Here is a 14,815-nt window from a genome sequence, read left to right as displayed (position 1 = left end):
TTCTTCTCCAGATATATGCCCAGGAGTGGGATTGTGAATCATATGGTAGCTCTATTTTTAGTTTTCATTATTCTGAGAGATGAATCAAAAAAAGATATTGCTGCAATTTATGTCAGAGTACCTATGTTTTCTACCAATGTTTTCTACATTCTACCTATGTTTTCTTCTAAGAGTATTTTAGTATTCATTATTACGTCTGTAATTCATTTAGAGTTTACTTTTGTGTAGGGTGTTAGTGTTCTAATTCATTTTTTTTTTTAACATGTAGCAGTCCTTTTCCCAACACTATTTATTGAAGAGACTGTCTTTTCTCCACTGTATAGTCTTGCCTCCTTTGTTGTAGATTAATTGACCATAGGTGCATGGGTTTATTTCTGGGCATTCTATACTGTTCCACTGATCTGTATTTCTGTTTTTGTGCCAGTCCCATACTGTTTTGCTGACTGTAGCTTTGTAATACAGTCTTAAGTAAGGGAGCATTGCTCTGGCTATTCAGGGTCTTTTGTGGGGTCTTGTGTATTTTGGGGCCATGAAAAAAGCTACTCACTCTTAAAGTGACTTTTAACATGGCCACAATGCCATTGTAAATCTATCTAGATTTAGTATCATATATTCTACATGATTTGTCTTAACTGAATCACCCTCTAGCACCCAGTAGTTCAGGTATCAATGGGAAAAGCACTACAAAGCAAGAAGGGGGCAGGAAGCAGTGAACAAGGGCTGGGGGTGCTGCCACCTCCACTCTGTGCTGACCACAACTCACAGAAGCAAAGTGACTCACAGACCATGAAAGTGAACGTCACTCAGTCATGTCCAACTCTTTGTGACCCCAAGGACGATATAGTCCATGGCATTCTCCAGGCCAGAATACTGGAGTGGGTAGCCTTTCCCTTCTCCAGGGGATCTTCCCAACCCAGGAACTGAACTGGGGTCTCCTGCATTGCAGGTGTATTCTTTACCAACAGAGCTATCAGGGAAGCCCCACAGACCAGGAAGGGCTGTTAAAACAGGACCCAGTTAGTATCTCCTGTCGTTTTGTTTTGTGTTTTCCATATGGCCTGTGAGAGACAAAAATTCATTTGTCCCCATCACATTTCTTATAAAATTGTTGCTAGGTTGGAGGGAACTTTTATCCCCATTGCCGCTGTTCTTAAGCGGTTAAGATGAATTCTTCTCTTTACTCCCTCTGACATAATCTTTCTTTTCCAAGTAAGGAACAGATCACCCATTAGTTAAAGCCAGACATTTACTGGGCTGTGCTTACCAGTCAGCAAGGTCAGAGTATTAAAAGCTCTCTGGAACCTGAATGCAATCTCCTCTGCTTTCTCTGTTCCCATCTATTATTGTGACTGGCCTGCAGACTAAGATCTGGCTGGAGATGTGGGCATGTAGGATGTGCTTGCAGACCTCCCTGGCCCCCTCAGGCAGGTCCACCCCTGACCTGGCTCCAGGCTCAAGATGCATTTTGCAATTCAGCTTTACTAGAGTTATTCTTGGGAAGTTACTGGACGAGTACTTTGCCAGCAAATAAAATTGACCCTTTATTCCAGCTATTCTTTCTGTCAGTTAAAACCTAGAGAGAACAGAGGGTTAGTCTTCCCCTCAACATCCATCACTGGGCTATCCACATGTGGCCTTTTAAATTTATAACTAAAATTAAATTTAAATTTCTTGGTCCCACTAGCCATGTTTTCTATGTTTTGATAGCCAATCATATTGGAAAACATAGATATAAAATATTTCCATCACTGGAGAAAGTCCTATTGGACAGCACTGCCCAAGTGGATTTTCATATCCTATTTTCACAGACTGCTTTCGTCAGGATAGCTGATTTGATTCTAACTGTACAAGATAGAAACAGACATTCAGTTCAGTTCAGTCGCTCAGTTGTGTCTGTCTCTTTGCGACCCCATAGACTGCAGCGCACTGGGCATTAATGTTTTACAAATATCGTCCAATTGTTCTCTGGATAAAAAAACAGATATAGAGTTAAATGAATTGTTCAAGATCACACCTCACATTAGGAACTCTTCACCTATGTCTTCCTAAGTTCTTCAAGGCCTCCCTTCATATCTGTGCAACAAATTACAATGAATATTTTTGTGTGCAGATACCCATATTCAATTCATGAAACTTTACACAAGTGGATAGCCAGGGATGTGATCCAGGTTTCATGGATTCCTTAATTTTTGTTCTTCAGTTGATCATGTATGACATTGCCTTTGGGATTCTCATACAGACTGAGGTGCAGCCTTGGAGTGAGAAGATTCTAAAAGGGGAGGAGAAATTTAACTCTCAGGACATAAGACATCAGCAGAAGGGTGTTTTGTTCCCATGCTGCCTAGAAGCCACTGGGTCCCTACAATGACATTAAGAACTTCTGTAGATTTTGTGGACTCGACATTATAGTCATTGGTCAATTAAAATATAAACCAATGTTTACCCAAACAGAGAACTTCATGTAAACTAATTTATAATTCCTTTCCTCTTTTTGTCTCCCACATCAAGTTTTACTAGGCAAAGTATAGCTATTCTTAAGATTAACACAAACTCAAAAATTGATTTTAGAGCAGATCTTCGTTTGCTGAACTAGCGTCACTTGGACAGTAGTCACCTGTAGGAATTTCAGCTTCACAACTCAATCTCAATCTGTATGCATATGCAAAGTGTTGTATTAACAACCTGCTTCTTTTATATTTAGGTGTTTTCATTCATGGACTATTTCTGGACGGAGCTTCCTGGAATAGAAAGATCAAGAAACTTGCAGAATCACATCCCAAAATTCTTTATGATACAGTGCCTGTGGTTAGTATTTTCTAATGATATATATGTGGGGGGCTATTTTATACATGTACATACACATATGCAGTCAACTCTTTTTACAGTAGTTATGTTTTATAAACTTGCTACCAACATTAGTGAATACCGAACTCCTAGGCAAAATATAAGGTTTTTGCAAAAAACCTAGGCAGAAACACCTAGGCAAAAATCAGGTGGCCACATTTTTGTTAACTGATCAATATATAACTTTATTTGTGCTTTTGTTTAAAGATACCTTATTTAATATATACTGTTGATTCATTAACATTGAACTCATGGACTATAACTCATTCCTAAACAGTATTTATAAGGCATATCACAACCTTCTTGTATGAGGAACATAGATAGCACCTCAGCCCTACACTTAGGGGCCTTTTTAAACAGAACAATTACCAACCGAAAAACAAAATGCAAAAAGCTTAGCATCGAAAGGATACTTGTTTATATTATAGTTGTGAGAGTTGAAACAAGGTGGCAGAATGTCACCAGGTTCAACTTCAGTTGGGAACATGCTTGCTGGTGACTTAGTTTTTGCTGCTCTGGCATGCTTACGAATGAACATGAAAGCACAGAATATCGATATTAGGATTAGGACTAAATCTTAGTGACAGGCAAATTTGCAAATATGGAATCCAGGAATAATGAGGACTGACTGTATACATGTGTCCACATCCACACATAGGTTTATGATTTCTCTTACATGTACATTGACCTAAAAATGTGAAACTTGCAGATTAAAAGATCAGATCAGATCAGATCAGATCAGTCGCTCAGTCGTGTCCGACTCTTTGCAACCCCATGAATTGCAGCACGCCAGGCCTCCCTGTCCATCACCAACTCCTGGAGTTCACTGAGACTCACGTCCATCGAGTCAGTGATGCCATCCAGCCATCTCATCCTCTGTCGTCCCCGTCTCCTCTTGCCCCCAATCCCTCCCAGCATCAGAGTCTTTTCCAATGAGTCAACTCTTCTCATGAGATGATTAAAAGATAGTTATATGAAAACCATCCATTTAAAAAAATTGTTTTCTAGGCACCAGTCTTTAGCATGGGCATACTAAGCTATATAAATACTAAGTTTCCAGCTGTTACTGCATTATGAGAAGATGGCTAGAGAGATTTTCACATAATTTGAAGGGTCAGTCTGGGATAGTGATAAAATATAGGCTGAGTTTTACATGAACTTACATGAATTCTGTTTGTGGGACACTGGGAGCCACTCAAAGACAGGCAATAATCCTTCAGAGCAGTTCTAACAGGTACAGAGAGGGACCAGCTGACAGCCGATTGCAAGAAACCTGCCATATATACCAAGATACTGTGGGCAGATAAAGTTTCAAATAAGAGACCCAAACTGAAAGTCACAAGGGCAAAATGTCTGTAATTTCAGGAGTCGATCTGGATCAATTTTTTTCTTTCATATAGAAACTCAAGTTTGTGAATAGGATTTTAAGTAGATAATCTTCTGAAAAAGAAGTCACTAGTAAGAAAAACTCCCATTAAAAAAATCCACTTGGTTGAAACAAACCATGTCCAACTTGAGTGTTAAGTCCTTGTATTTAACAGTATCTGAAGAACAGCTTTATAGATCTCCACAATTATGTGGCAGAGAGACTAGCACCCTTATTAGCGCCTTCATACAGTTTGTGCTTAAACCTGAGAAACAACAAAAAAAGGAATTCCAAACAGTGGGGACGTCAAGAATTGCTATTAGTACTGGACAAAGGTATTCAAGTTCTAAAAATGATACACTGTTTCCCCTTTATGATCATAGTTTGTTCTTTACTCTTATATTCAGAAATTAACTTGCTCTAAAATTTTATTGAGATTAGTGAGGTTCAACTATACTTAACATTCTAGGAACTTGACTAATGACTCTTTAAGAATAATCATAGAGTTGTATTGCAGTTATAAAAGCAACTATGTTTTAAACAGCACAAAATAATAGCCCTTTTAAAATAGTCACCTAACATGGGGGAGGTGATCTAGTTCAACAGTCACTGATAAAAATCCTTTCTGAGTATTTTGGGATTGGCCTTTAATAAAGCAACATAATTTTGAATATCAGTGGTAGCAGATCTCACCTTTGAAAAGTATATCTGATTTTATTATTAGTGTAAGCACCAGTCATCCTCAGGTAGGTATGGTAGGGAGATGATGAATAGATGGGTAGTATGCTTTCTCAGAGTAGATCACTATTTTTTCTTATTTAGCTTCTAAACTGGTTCTGAAGATAATTCTGAGAGCTCTAAATGTTTTGAGCAATGGCAGCACTGCTGACAAAAATAAAATCAATTTAGCCCATAGAAATTTGCAGACATAACTAACCTTATGCCAATAACCCCACATTAAGTTCAAATATATATAAATATAACAAACAGCCTTGACTTAAATTTTGTCTACTTCCTTCTAGATGTGGCTAAAGCCCTGTAAGAGAACAGATATACCAGAACGACCAAGTTACACTGCCCCATTGTATAAGACAAGTGAGCGGAGAGGAACACTGTCAACCACTGGCCATTCTACGAATTTTGTGATTGCCATGATTCTTCCCTCTGACCAACCCAAGGAACACTGGATTGGACGGGGTGTAGCACTGCTGTGTCAACTTAATTCATAATTAGAAGGTGTCATTTCCCTGTTTTCGTATTCTTTGTTAGATGAGTCAGTAGAAAATATATTTTACTTTTTAAAGAAGTTATTTGGTTTAAGTCAATTTGACTAAAGTTATACTTAATATTTAAAATGACTCATACTTCAAAGTTAGGAACTATTCTAACAAAGATTAAATAAGACACACTGGTATAGTTGCTCTTTTTGAATAACTTTATTTGGGGAGCGTTCCATAAGCATTAGGAACATACATAAAATGACACACCACTGTTGACAATGAAAAAACAGCATTTGATCATTTCCAGCTTTATAAATTTTTAAAAAATGATTCCGTTACAACAACAAAAAAAAGTTTAGATATTTTAGCAAGTATCACCTTGCAGGACCATAATCACATTTAAGCCACTGACTTAACTGTTAATGGAAAAAATTCACACTGCATCTAGTTACTATAGTATTTCTAAGCATAATCACAGCTGATTGAATGCAATGTGATATACACCAAAATTCATATGAATGTCACACAGTGACAGCATTGTACAAGTAACATTAATGACCTCCAACAAACACATGTTAAATTAGACTGGTCAAGCTAAATGGAATGTTGGAGCCAAACAGAAATGTAGTGGAATTCAGATTGTCTAGTAAGACTTGAAATTATACATTAGGATGATGTAAAAACTAAATACTGGTGGAACCCCAAGAAAAATACTAGCAGCAACTGTTACAGCCCTCTTAGAAGTTTAAAAAAAAATCTAGCAAATAAAGATACTACCATTTTTGAGAGAATATAAAACTTTATATACTTCAGCATAACCTATTTGCTTTAAATCAGGCATTTGTTTTTAAGACTGGGAGTATATTCCAGCTGTTGCTTTTCATAAAAGTTTTAAAATTAAGCAGATTTAATGCTGGAATGCAGAATCCTCCTTGGGCATAAAGACCCCAAAATGAACTATAAATATACCTTGGTTCAGAAAGCAAGATATCTGAATCACTTGAAGTTGGCAGTACTAAATAAAATATCAGCACCTTTTAGCTAGGTTGCTTGAAGGGTCAAGCAATGAGATGAGGACTGTCCTAATTCAGTGCCCAATGCTGAAAGTAATCTATGTGTAAAACTCCTACTTGTTATAGGAAGCCATGAAGAAAGCAAGAAATAATTTTTCAAATTCAAGCATAAATGAAGGAACTAACACCTAATGAACCCCTTGCTTACACCATACAGGAGAAACACTGGCAATACTCTTAATACCTGGATGCATGTGCTGCTCAGTTTTGTTTTAAAGTTCATGGAGTAAAAGAAAAGGAACTGGGGAAAGGAGGAGGACTAACTGAAGACATTTTAAATGGAATGGAACGAGTTTGGCTCTTAAATATCTGAACAGTAAGATTTTTAAAGCCGCTACACAGGTAGCCAAGCAGATCAAAACAAAGCTGCCCACAGGTAGTTCAAATACAGTTTACCTGGCACAAATGAAGACCATGTGGCACAAGATGTAAACAGAAAAGCTACATGCATATGATTAGTACTACAAATTATTAGGTCAAAATTCAGGATAAATGTGGCTTGCACTTCTCACAAATCATTCACCATTTATGGCAGGAGAACAGGGCACCTAAAAAAGAGACTAATCCCTACCAGGCACAAAAAGCACATGTTGGCACAAAATGATAAGTGATTTCAGCCGAGTTACTTAATGGCATCTTCCAAGTCACCCGGTACCATGACCGCCAGGGCATCAATGGAGATCACCCTCAGAACCATTCTTACACTCAACGTACAGATGATGGACATGGTAAACTTGCTGACTTACAGCCTTACTGCCAGCCACAGCATGTGCTCTAGCTCCCAGTGCCAAACGGGTAGAGCACTGGGTACATTTAAAACTTAAATTTCCCAAATAACTAATTGTTTCTGTTAAAGTAGGGAATCTGAATATTTAGACCATGTTTGGGTTCTTCATTTTGCTGATATATTCTAAAGGGTTACAATTTTAAGGAAAAAAAAAAAAAAAACCATTTTACCACATGCTCCAAACCCCTTACCCTCACCAAAAAACCTGAAACAAAAATAAAAGTTAAAAAAAAAAGCCCAAACACCAAGTATAATATTAATACAAAGAACCATTATGAATCTGTCATTAAACTGAAGCTCACACAAATGTACAGTCACAAATTTCAGTAGTTTAGGCTGCAAGTTTAAACCCTATGCAAATATATACAAAAATAGTAACTCTAGATTCAAAGAATAAGGGCCTTTTCCCAATGCTAAATCCATACTCTAATGCAGCCTGAGCTTTCCTCTAGGTGCTACAGTCCTACTTTATGCAGCTTCAAAGCTGTGTCATGTTGATCCCTATTACCATATGTAGCTGAATTAAAGGACACTACAATTCACTTTTAGCACAAAGAAAAGTCTGCCCGAAGTCCATTTAAAATATTTTTAAAGTTTAAGTGATTTTTTTTCTTTTTGGTTCAATTTCTATTTCTGCATAGCCACAGAAGTTTCTACTAATAGACTACTTTAGTGTTTTTTATATGATTATTTCTTTATAAAAAGTCTTAATCAAACCTATATCAACATTGGTTCATGGAGTCCCATTTTCTCCTTTCTTTATCACAAGTTTTATATTTTTAAAAGACCCCTTCATGCAGGGAAAACAGTACTGAGCACTGGTCTTTGTGGTTAGGCTCAAATCTATGAACTTGTAAGTAGTGCAAGCCACTGACTTTTCTTTGAGCAACGTGCTTACAGTACAAGGAACAGATGCAAAGCTGCATGGTAACATTCTCATCATCAGCAGTGATTGCTGGGAATGGTCAAAACTGGAGGTCAAACACAATTTTGTCTTCATAGAGGGCAATTACCAGCATAATGGCAAATCCAAACAGCAATCCTAAGTTCTGAAGAATGAATTGCCCCACTGGACAGAAGCCATGTTCTTCATTGTCACCATCACCATGCAACATTTCTGGAAGCTAAAAAATATTTTTTAAATATTTTAAAACAATTTTGTATAATCTCATTTTTTAAAACATTTTCCTACTTAAGAAAGTTAGTGACTAAAGCACAGCTACTTATAATTTTGAACATGGTGCTAACCATATTTTAGTCAAACAAATTTTATGCTCTAGCTATGTACTAAATAAACGCTAAATCTGTGCCTTCCTCACCTCCCAACAGAACACATCATATATGTATTAGTTACTTTTTAAAAGTTTTACTGTCTGCCAACATTTCTGCTAAAGTATAAAACTTTTAGCAGTTTTGCCAATGAAACTCAGGGAAAAACACACCACAGTTCCCACACTTACTGATATATCTTAAGCTCACTGAGAAAGTAAGATTCCTTTGGGGGATATTTCATTCAAAACTATCATTTATTCACCCTTTTCCATCTAAATCCTCATTCCCAACTGCACATTTCATCAAGGATACACAGTAACAAGACAATTCCAAAATTGATATCTTTATGCTCTTAAAAGCCATTATTTTTCTTCCAATGATAGACAGAAATAGTGCATCAAGGCTGTGCAGCAGCACTACCAAGTTATGCACGCTGTCTTCACAATGTATTCTATTCTCTTAACAGTGGTAACATTTTCAAAATTTGAAAGCTTCCAGTATCTTTAAAGGCACAGTACACTGAAAAGTATAGTTCAGCTTCTAAAGCACAAGCATATACCACATTTAAAAATAATCCATAGAAAAATATAAAACTAAAATTTTTAATGTGTCTAAGTAAAAAGGATTTGCTGAAGAATGAATGTATGTGCATTATTATAAGCATACATTCTTCCCACCCAAACATAATCAAAATTTAAAAAGAACTATTTCCAATTCTCATATTCATTTTTGTTTGTTGTTTGTTTTTCAAGTTTGGAGTGAATATCTACAGGACACTGATATGCTACTCTACTTGACACTAAGCTTTTACTCCAAACAGTATCTTGGTACTCTGGGGTTTAGGGAGGAGAAATGCAGTGTTAAGTATACAATGTCTATAAGGAAGAAATATCATTATTCATTATTAAATAATGAGTACAATTAATCCAATTACCATGCTCTGACAGTGCTACAGTATATTTAACAATCTCCTGAGAGTCCTATTTAAGAACTACTTCACGCTGGTTATATGTTCGGTTTATAGAAGTCTGTGCAGTAGGGTATGCTAATGGAGGTTACTGTTCTTATCCAGCAGAATTAAGTAGTAGAGACCATTATAAATGTCAAAGGTGAATAACTGTGACAGACATTATATGGTCCACAGAGTTTAAATATTTATTATTGTTTCTTTTACAGAAAGTTTGCCAACCCCTAGATTAAGACTACAACTGGCAGGTTCTTACCTATCATTTTAGAAAGAAGACTACTTTTATTGTTACAAAAACTTTTTCCCCAAGATTTTATGGTTATAAAAACTTTTAACTGTCCTTAGTATTTAAACATAAACAATGTACATTTCACAGAAATATTCCCTCTAGACATGTGCACATACCAACAAGAAGAGGCACCACAGTGCCTCCCTCACACTCAATTCTGTCCTGAATGCTAACACCAATACTGTCTGTCATAACCAGTTAAGAGCCAGCCAGTACCTACCTGTATGACCACAGGTGTTAACATGCAACAGTGCTTGTTGATAAACAGGTGCTATCCAAAGCTTCCAAAAACCAGAAACTTCCAACTTGTTATCTGTCTAAAACTAAAACTACTGGTATTGATACTGTCTTACTTAATGACTATATAAATCAATATAAACTTCTTCCTTTTAGCTAAAGTGATCTTTATAAAACAAAAATGAGATAATGTCTGTCATTGTTGCTTAAACCTTTTAATGGTCTCCCAAAATTCATAAGATAGACTAATCTTTTTAGCATGGAAAATTGTATGACTCATGATCTGATCACATCTACCTAATTAATGTCACTGTAGATATATTACCTAATATATGTCCTAAATGAGTCCTAAAATATATGTGGATAGTTTGTCCCTGTCTTTTAGAACACTTAGGTGTTTTCAATTGAGACATTATAACTACTCTGCAAAAAGTATTTTTTTTTTTGAAATATGAAATACGATTTCATTTTTATTTGCTTGCTTTATTAGCAATAATCATTTTATTTCCTCAGAATATAGTCCCAGGAGTAGACTGACTGGTAAAAGAAATGATGTTATTTCTTACATGCCCTTTCCTCTTGATTCTGATAAACTCTTCTACCTTCTTATTTAAAGAAGGCTCAAATCTCCTATTCCAGAAAAACTTGCCTAATTTTATTTCCCAATTTTTTAGCTAGACTCTAATTTCACAAACATGGTACATCAGTCTATCATAAAGTGCATACAAAGGATTGTAATTGATGGCTACTTTTCTTCTTCATTAGACTATTAATTCCTTACTATAATGACACTCTTGTTCTTTTTATAAGTTTAGCTCTCTAATATAAGAATTAGCTCATTCACTCATTCAATTAATTATGAATTAATTATACATCTCCAGCAGTAATTGAAATATTATAAAAATATCTGTCTTCCAAGAACTGATTGCCTAATGGGGCACAAAATGAACTCAATAAATAAATAAAATGTTCAGTGTGTTATTAGTAAATTTAGATGCAAGTGCAAATGAGAAAAAGTAAAGTAGGAATAGAGGATGTGAAATGTTGGTGTGGAGACTGAAATTTTAGATAGGGTGCCTCAAGAAGTAAGGGAATTGGCCGGGAGAATGTCTCAGGAAAATATTCCACTGGAGTGATCAGCGAGAGCCAGGACCCTGAGGCAGAGTGTGCCTCCTGGGGGAGCAGAAGTGAGGTAAGGTTAGGAAAATTAGGGATGGAAGAGGAGGATAACAAACCTTGAAGATCCAAACAAGAACTCTGTGCTTCTGCTTTAATGAGATGGAAAACCACTGAAGGGTCTGAAGCTCACAAGTGATATGATCTAATCTAATCTTACAAGGATCACTTGAAAAAAAAAGTCACCCAAGGTGTGGTGACAGATATAGAGTGTGGTGGCTATGACAAGGGCAACAAGCAGGGAGAACAGTTAAAAAGAGATGATGGTGCCTGGAATGAGACTGGAGTATAGGTGATGAGGAGATGGAGCCCCAGTAGATGTGGAAGGGACAGAAAGAGGAGAGTCAAAGAGTGATACTCAAGGTTTTGATCTGAGAAAGAATAAAGAAGAAGAAAAAAGTTATTGTTAATAGATGGAGGATTTAAAAAAAAAAAAAAAGATGGAGGATTCTAAAGGAAGTGCTGGTGTAAGGAGTAGGGTTGGCAAATATCAAGAGCTGGTTTCTGAATATATTAAGTTTATAACACCTTTTAGATATTCAGGTAAGCTGGTAGATAATGCTAATTGGGAGTTAAGGAAATGGCCTGGGCTAAAGAGGTAAAGAAAATGAAAGTGTTAGTCCCTCAGTCATGTCCAACTCTTTGTGATCCCATGAACTGTAGCCCGCCAGACTTCCCTGTCCATGGAATTCTCCAGGCAAGAATACTGGAGTGGGTAGCCATTCCCTTCCCCAGGGGATCTTCCCAACTCAGGGATCAAACCTGGGTCTCCTGCATTGCAGGCCGATTCTTAACTGTCTGAGCCACCAGCGAAGCACAAAAAATGTGATGTGATACACCCTCATTGTGTGTGTGTGCTCAGTCGCTCAGTCGTGCCTGACTTTTTGTGACCTCATGGGCTGTAGCCTATCGGCCTCCTTGGTCCACAGGGTTTTCCAGGCAAGAATATTGGGGAGGGTTGCAAAGTTAGAAATTATCAGCCAATAAATACTTAAAGCCATGAGACTTTAGCCATGAGACCAGGTAAGATTACTGAGAGGACTTTCATCAACATTCAGAGGTCAGGGAAGAGAAGAAAATCCAGCAAAAGACTAAGAAAAGGCCAGAAACATGGGAATTCAGGAAATGGTGGTGGTACAGAAGCCAACGGCCAAGGAAATAGTCCAAAGAGAAGAGAATGATCAACAGCCAGATGCTGCTGTTAGGAAAAGAGAAATGAAGACGAACAGGGTAAGCGACCAGCGGATTTAGCAATGTTCTGGTGAATGGTAGATCTGACAAAGTAACCTGGCAGAGCAGTCAGGGAAAAAACCTAATGAGCTAGACTCATGAGAGAAGAGAATTAAAAAACAAGAATGGGTAATTGCTATAACTGGGAAGGAGAATAATAAATAGGGCAGTAGCTAAAACTGAAACTGGAATTTAAAAAGATCCTCTTCCACCCTACCTTTTTAAGATAGGAAAAGTAACATGAGGTTTATACACTGATAGGAATGATCCAGCAGGAGGGAAAAATAAATGACGCAGGAAAAAGGGAGAAATTTAAGGGAGTTGGGTGAGAAAGGGGTAGATAAGATCTAGAGAACAGTTTGAAGGAGGTGGATCTAGTAGGAACACAGACGTTTTTTCATAGTAACAGGGACAAAGGTAAACAGGCATTGACACAGGGAAATGAGTAGAAATGGTGACGGGAACTAGTGGGAAGTTGTCTCAGTGGCTTCAGTGTTCTCCACGAAATAGGAGGTAAGCTCATCAGCTAAACATGAGGACAGTAAGTGAGGTATTAGAGGCTTAAGGAGAGAGGAGGTAAATGGCTGCTTCTGGATATAAAATAAAAATTATTTTTTCTTACTGTCCAAACTTGCTATAATAAATATTCTGTAATTAAAAATTTAGATTATATAACTGAAATGAGACTATCTAATAGAGTCTACTAGGTAGAAAAGTGAACACAGTTACCTAGTTAAAAACAGAAAGTAACCAAATTATTCTGCAAACACACTGCCTAACATATATAGGGTATAAAAGTAAAATTAAAATTAAACTAATTAGTGTTACAGATTTATTAACTTTAAACTGAAGTTAGAAATAAGGGCAATTACATAAACCTCCTGGAATATAAACCATTTTCTGCAGAAGGCTGGAGAGATATAGTACTTCCTTCCTATTTGCTATTAAGCAAGCTCAAAGAATTATTTTGTTAACCATAAAAAAACACTTCCACCTCAATATTACAAAACCTTCAAAGTAATTTTTTAATTATACTTTAAATATTATTGATGGTTACTTTGAGTAGTAATATTATTTGATCAAAAATTTTCAAGATAACTGGTTGCCAAAGAAGGAATCCTCCTACTTAAATGTCTTAATAGATTATTTAAGATATCACATGTCTTTTAAATGGGTTATGTTTATTAGTCTTTCAAACTACATCCAAAGAGTTCTTCCATTTTTGGAAGTTCATTCTATTACAGGTTTAGTATAAGAACAAAAATATAAAATAAGCTGTCTTACCATATCCACCAAGGCTACGTAGAGGAACATGCCTGCAGTGATTGCAAAGATCCAAAGTGTGATGTTATTGGCATATTGACCAACAGCTGTGCCTATGAGCATGCCTATGTAAGCCATCATGGCAGAGAGGAGGTTGTATACAATTGCTTGCTTTACAGTCATGCCTGCTTTAAGAAGAACTGCAAAATCACCTGCAGTTAAGACATAATGTAAGGTTTAAAACCACAGGATTTTACTTACAAATTCAGGAAAACACCAACAAAAAAACAAAATTAAGAATGACATTAAAAGATATACCTTTATAACTGAAATTTTATAATGAAATTTTATTTTACTTATTAAACCTTAATACATGCAAAACCTTGGGTGAATCTCAAAGGCATCATGCTGAAAAATAGTCTGGAAGGTTATATATGATTCCATTATATGATATTCTCAAAAAGATAAAACGATAGTGATGAAGAGCACTTGGGGTCACCAAAGGGCAAGGATAGAAAAGGGATGTGACTACACAGGGACAGCATGAAGGGGTTTGTTGAGATGATGGAACTGTTATCCTTGATGGTGGTAGCAGTGACACAAATCTATATACATGTTAAAATTCAAAGAACTGTATATCAAAAAGCAAGGTCAAGGTTACTTGATAACTGAAATGAAAATTTTACAGAACACCAAAAAGACGTAAGAAAAAAGAACTTCACCACAGCACTTTTTGTGAGCAACAAATAAAGCTCTCTACTCTCATCTCTGCCCTTTCTAAGGGAAATGGGCGAAGTAAGAACAGAGGTAACAGATTCTAAGTATATTGTATGCCGTTTACATTTATGTTTTCTTTATTCCAAAAGAAAATTTAAATCTTAATTCTGAAAATCCTAAAAATGTAAAAAGAATAAAGAGACTTTTCTCACTCATCTGTCTAAAGCTGGTAATAAAGGATTAAATATTGATTAGAGAGACATTACTAGAAGGGCAAAATGTTGCTAGAACTAACAGTATTGAAGCTAAAGGGTCAAAAGCAATAGTTTCATTAATTGTAGCTTTTTTTGTTTAAGTTACTAAATATACAAACA

General features: G+C 36.3%; 2 protein-coding genes across 7 annotated transcripts in view; one reads left to right on the top strand and one right to left on the bottom strand.

The window, feature by feature from the left end:
* Window positions 1–5,516, top strand: part of DNAH7 (dynein axonemal heavy chain 7) — a 271,936-nt gene extending 266,420 nt beyond the window's left edge. Inside the window, exons 64-65 of the mRNA XM_006078127.4 lie at window positions 2,702–2,805; window positions 5,233–5,516. Of these exons, the coding sequence (XP_006078189.4) occupies window positions 2,702–2,805; window positions 5,233–5,439 (311 nt within the window). The 3' untranslated portion in view covers window positions 5,440–5,516. The remainder of the gene's footprint in view (window positions 1–2,701; window positions 2,806–5,232) is intronic.
* A 115-nt stretch (window positions 5,517–5,631) lies between these two features.
* The window catches only part of SLC39A10 (solute carrier family 39 member 10), a 159,311-nt gene continuing 150,127 nt past the window's right edge, over window positions 5,632–14,815 (bottom strand). For all 6 annotated transcript variants that reach the window (XM_045164340.1, XM_045164341.1, XM_006078130.4 and 3 more), the window contains 2 exons: window positions 13,746–13,936; window positions 5,632–8,414 (listed from right to left, as the gene is read on the bottom strand). In XM_045164340.1, the coding sequence (XP_045020275.1) occupies window positions 8,256–8,414; window positions 13,746–13,936 (350 nt within the window). In that variant the 3' untranslated portion in view covers window positions 5,632–8,255. The remainder of the gene's footprint in view (window positions 8,415–13,745; window positions 13,937–14,815) is intronic.

Source organism: Bubalus bubalis, chromosome 2 (assembly GCF_019923935.1).
Source record: "Bubalus bubalis isolate 160015118507 breed Murrah chromosome 2, NDDB_SH_1, whole genome shotgun sequence".
Taxonomy (NCBI): Eukaryota; Metazoa; Chordata; class Mammalia; order Artiodactyla; family Bovidae; genus Bubalus; species Bubalus bubalis.
The sequence above is the reverse complement of the archived record's forward strand: the minus strand, read 5'-3'. Positions and strand labels throughout refer to the sequence as shown.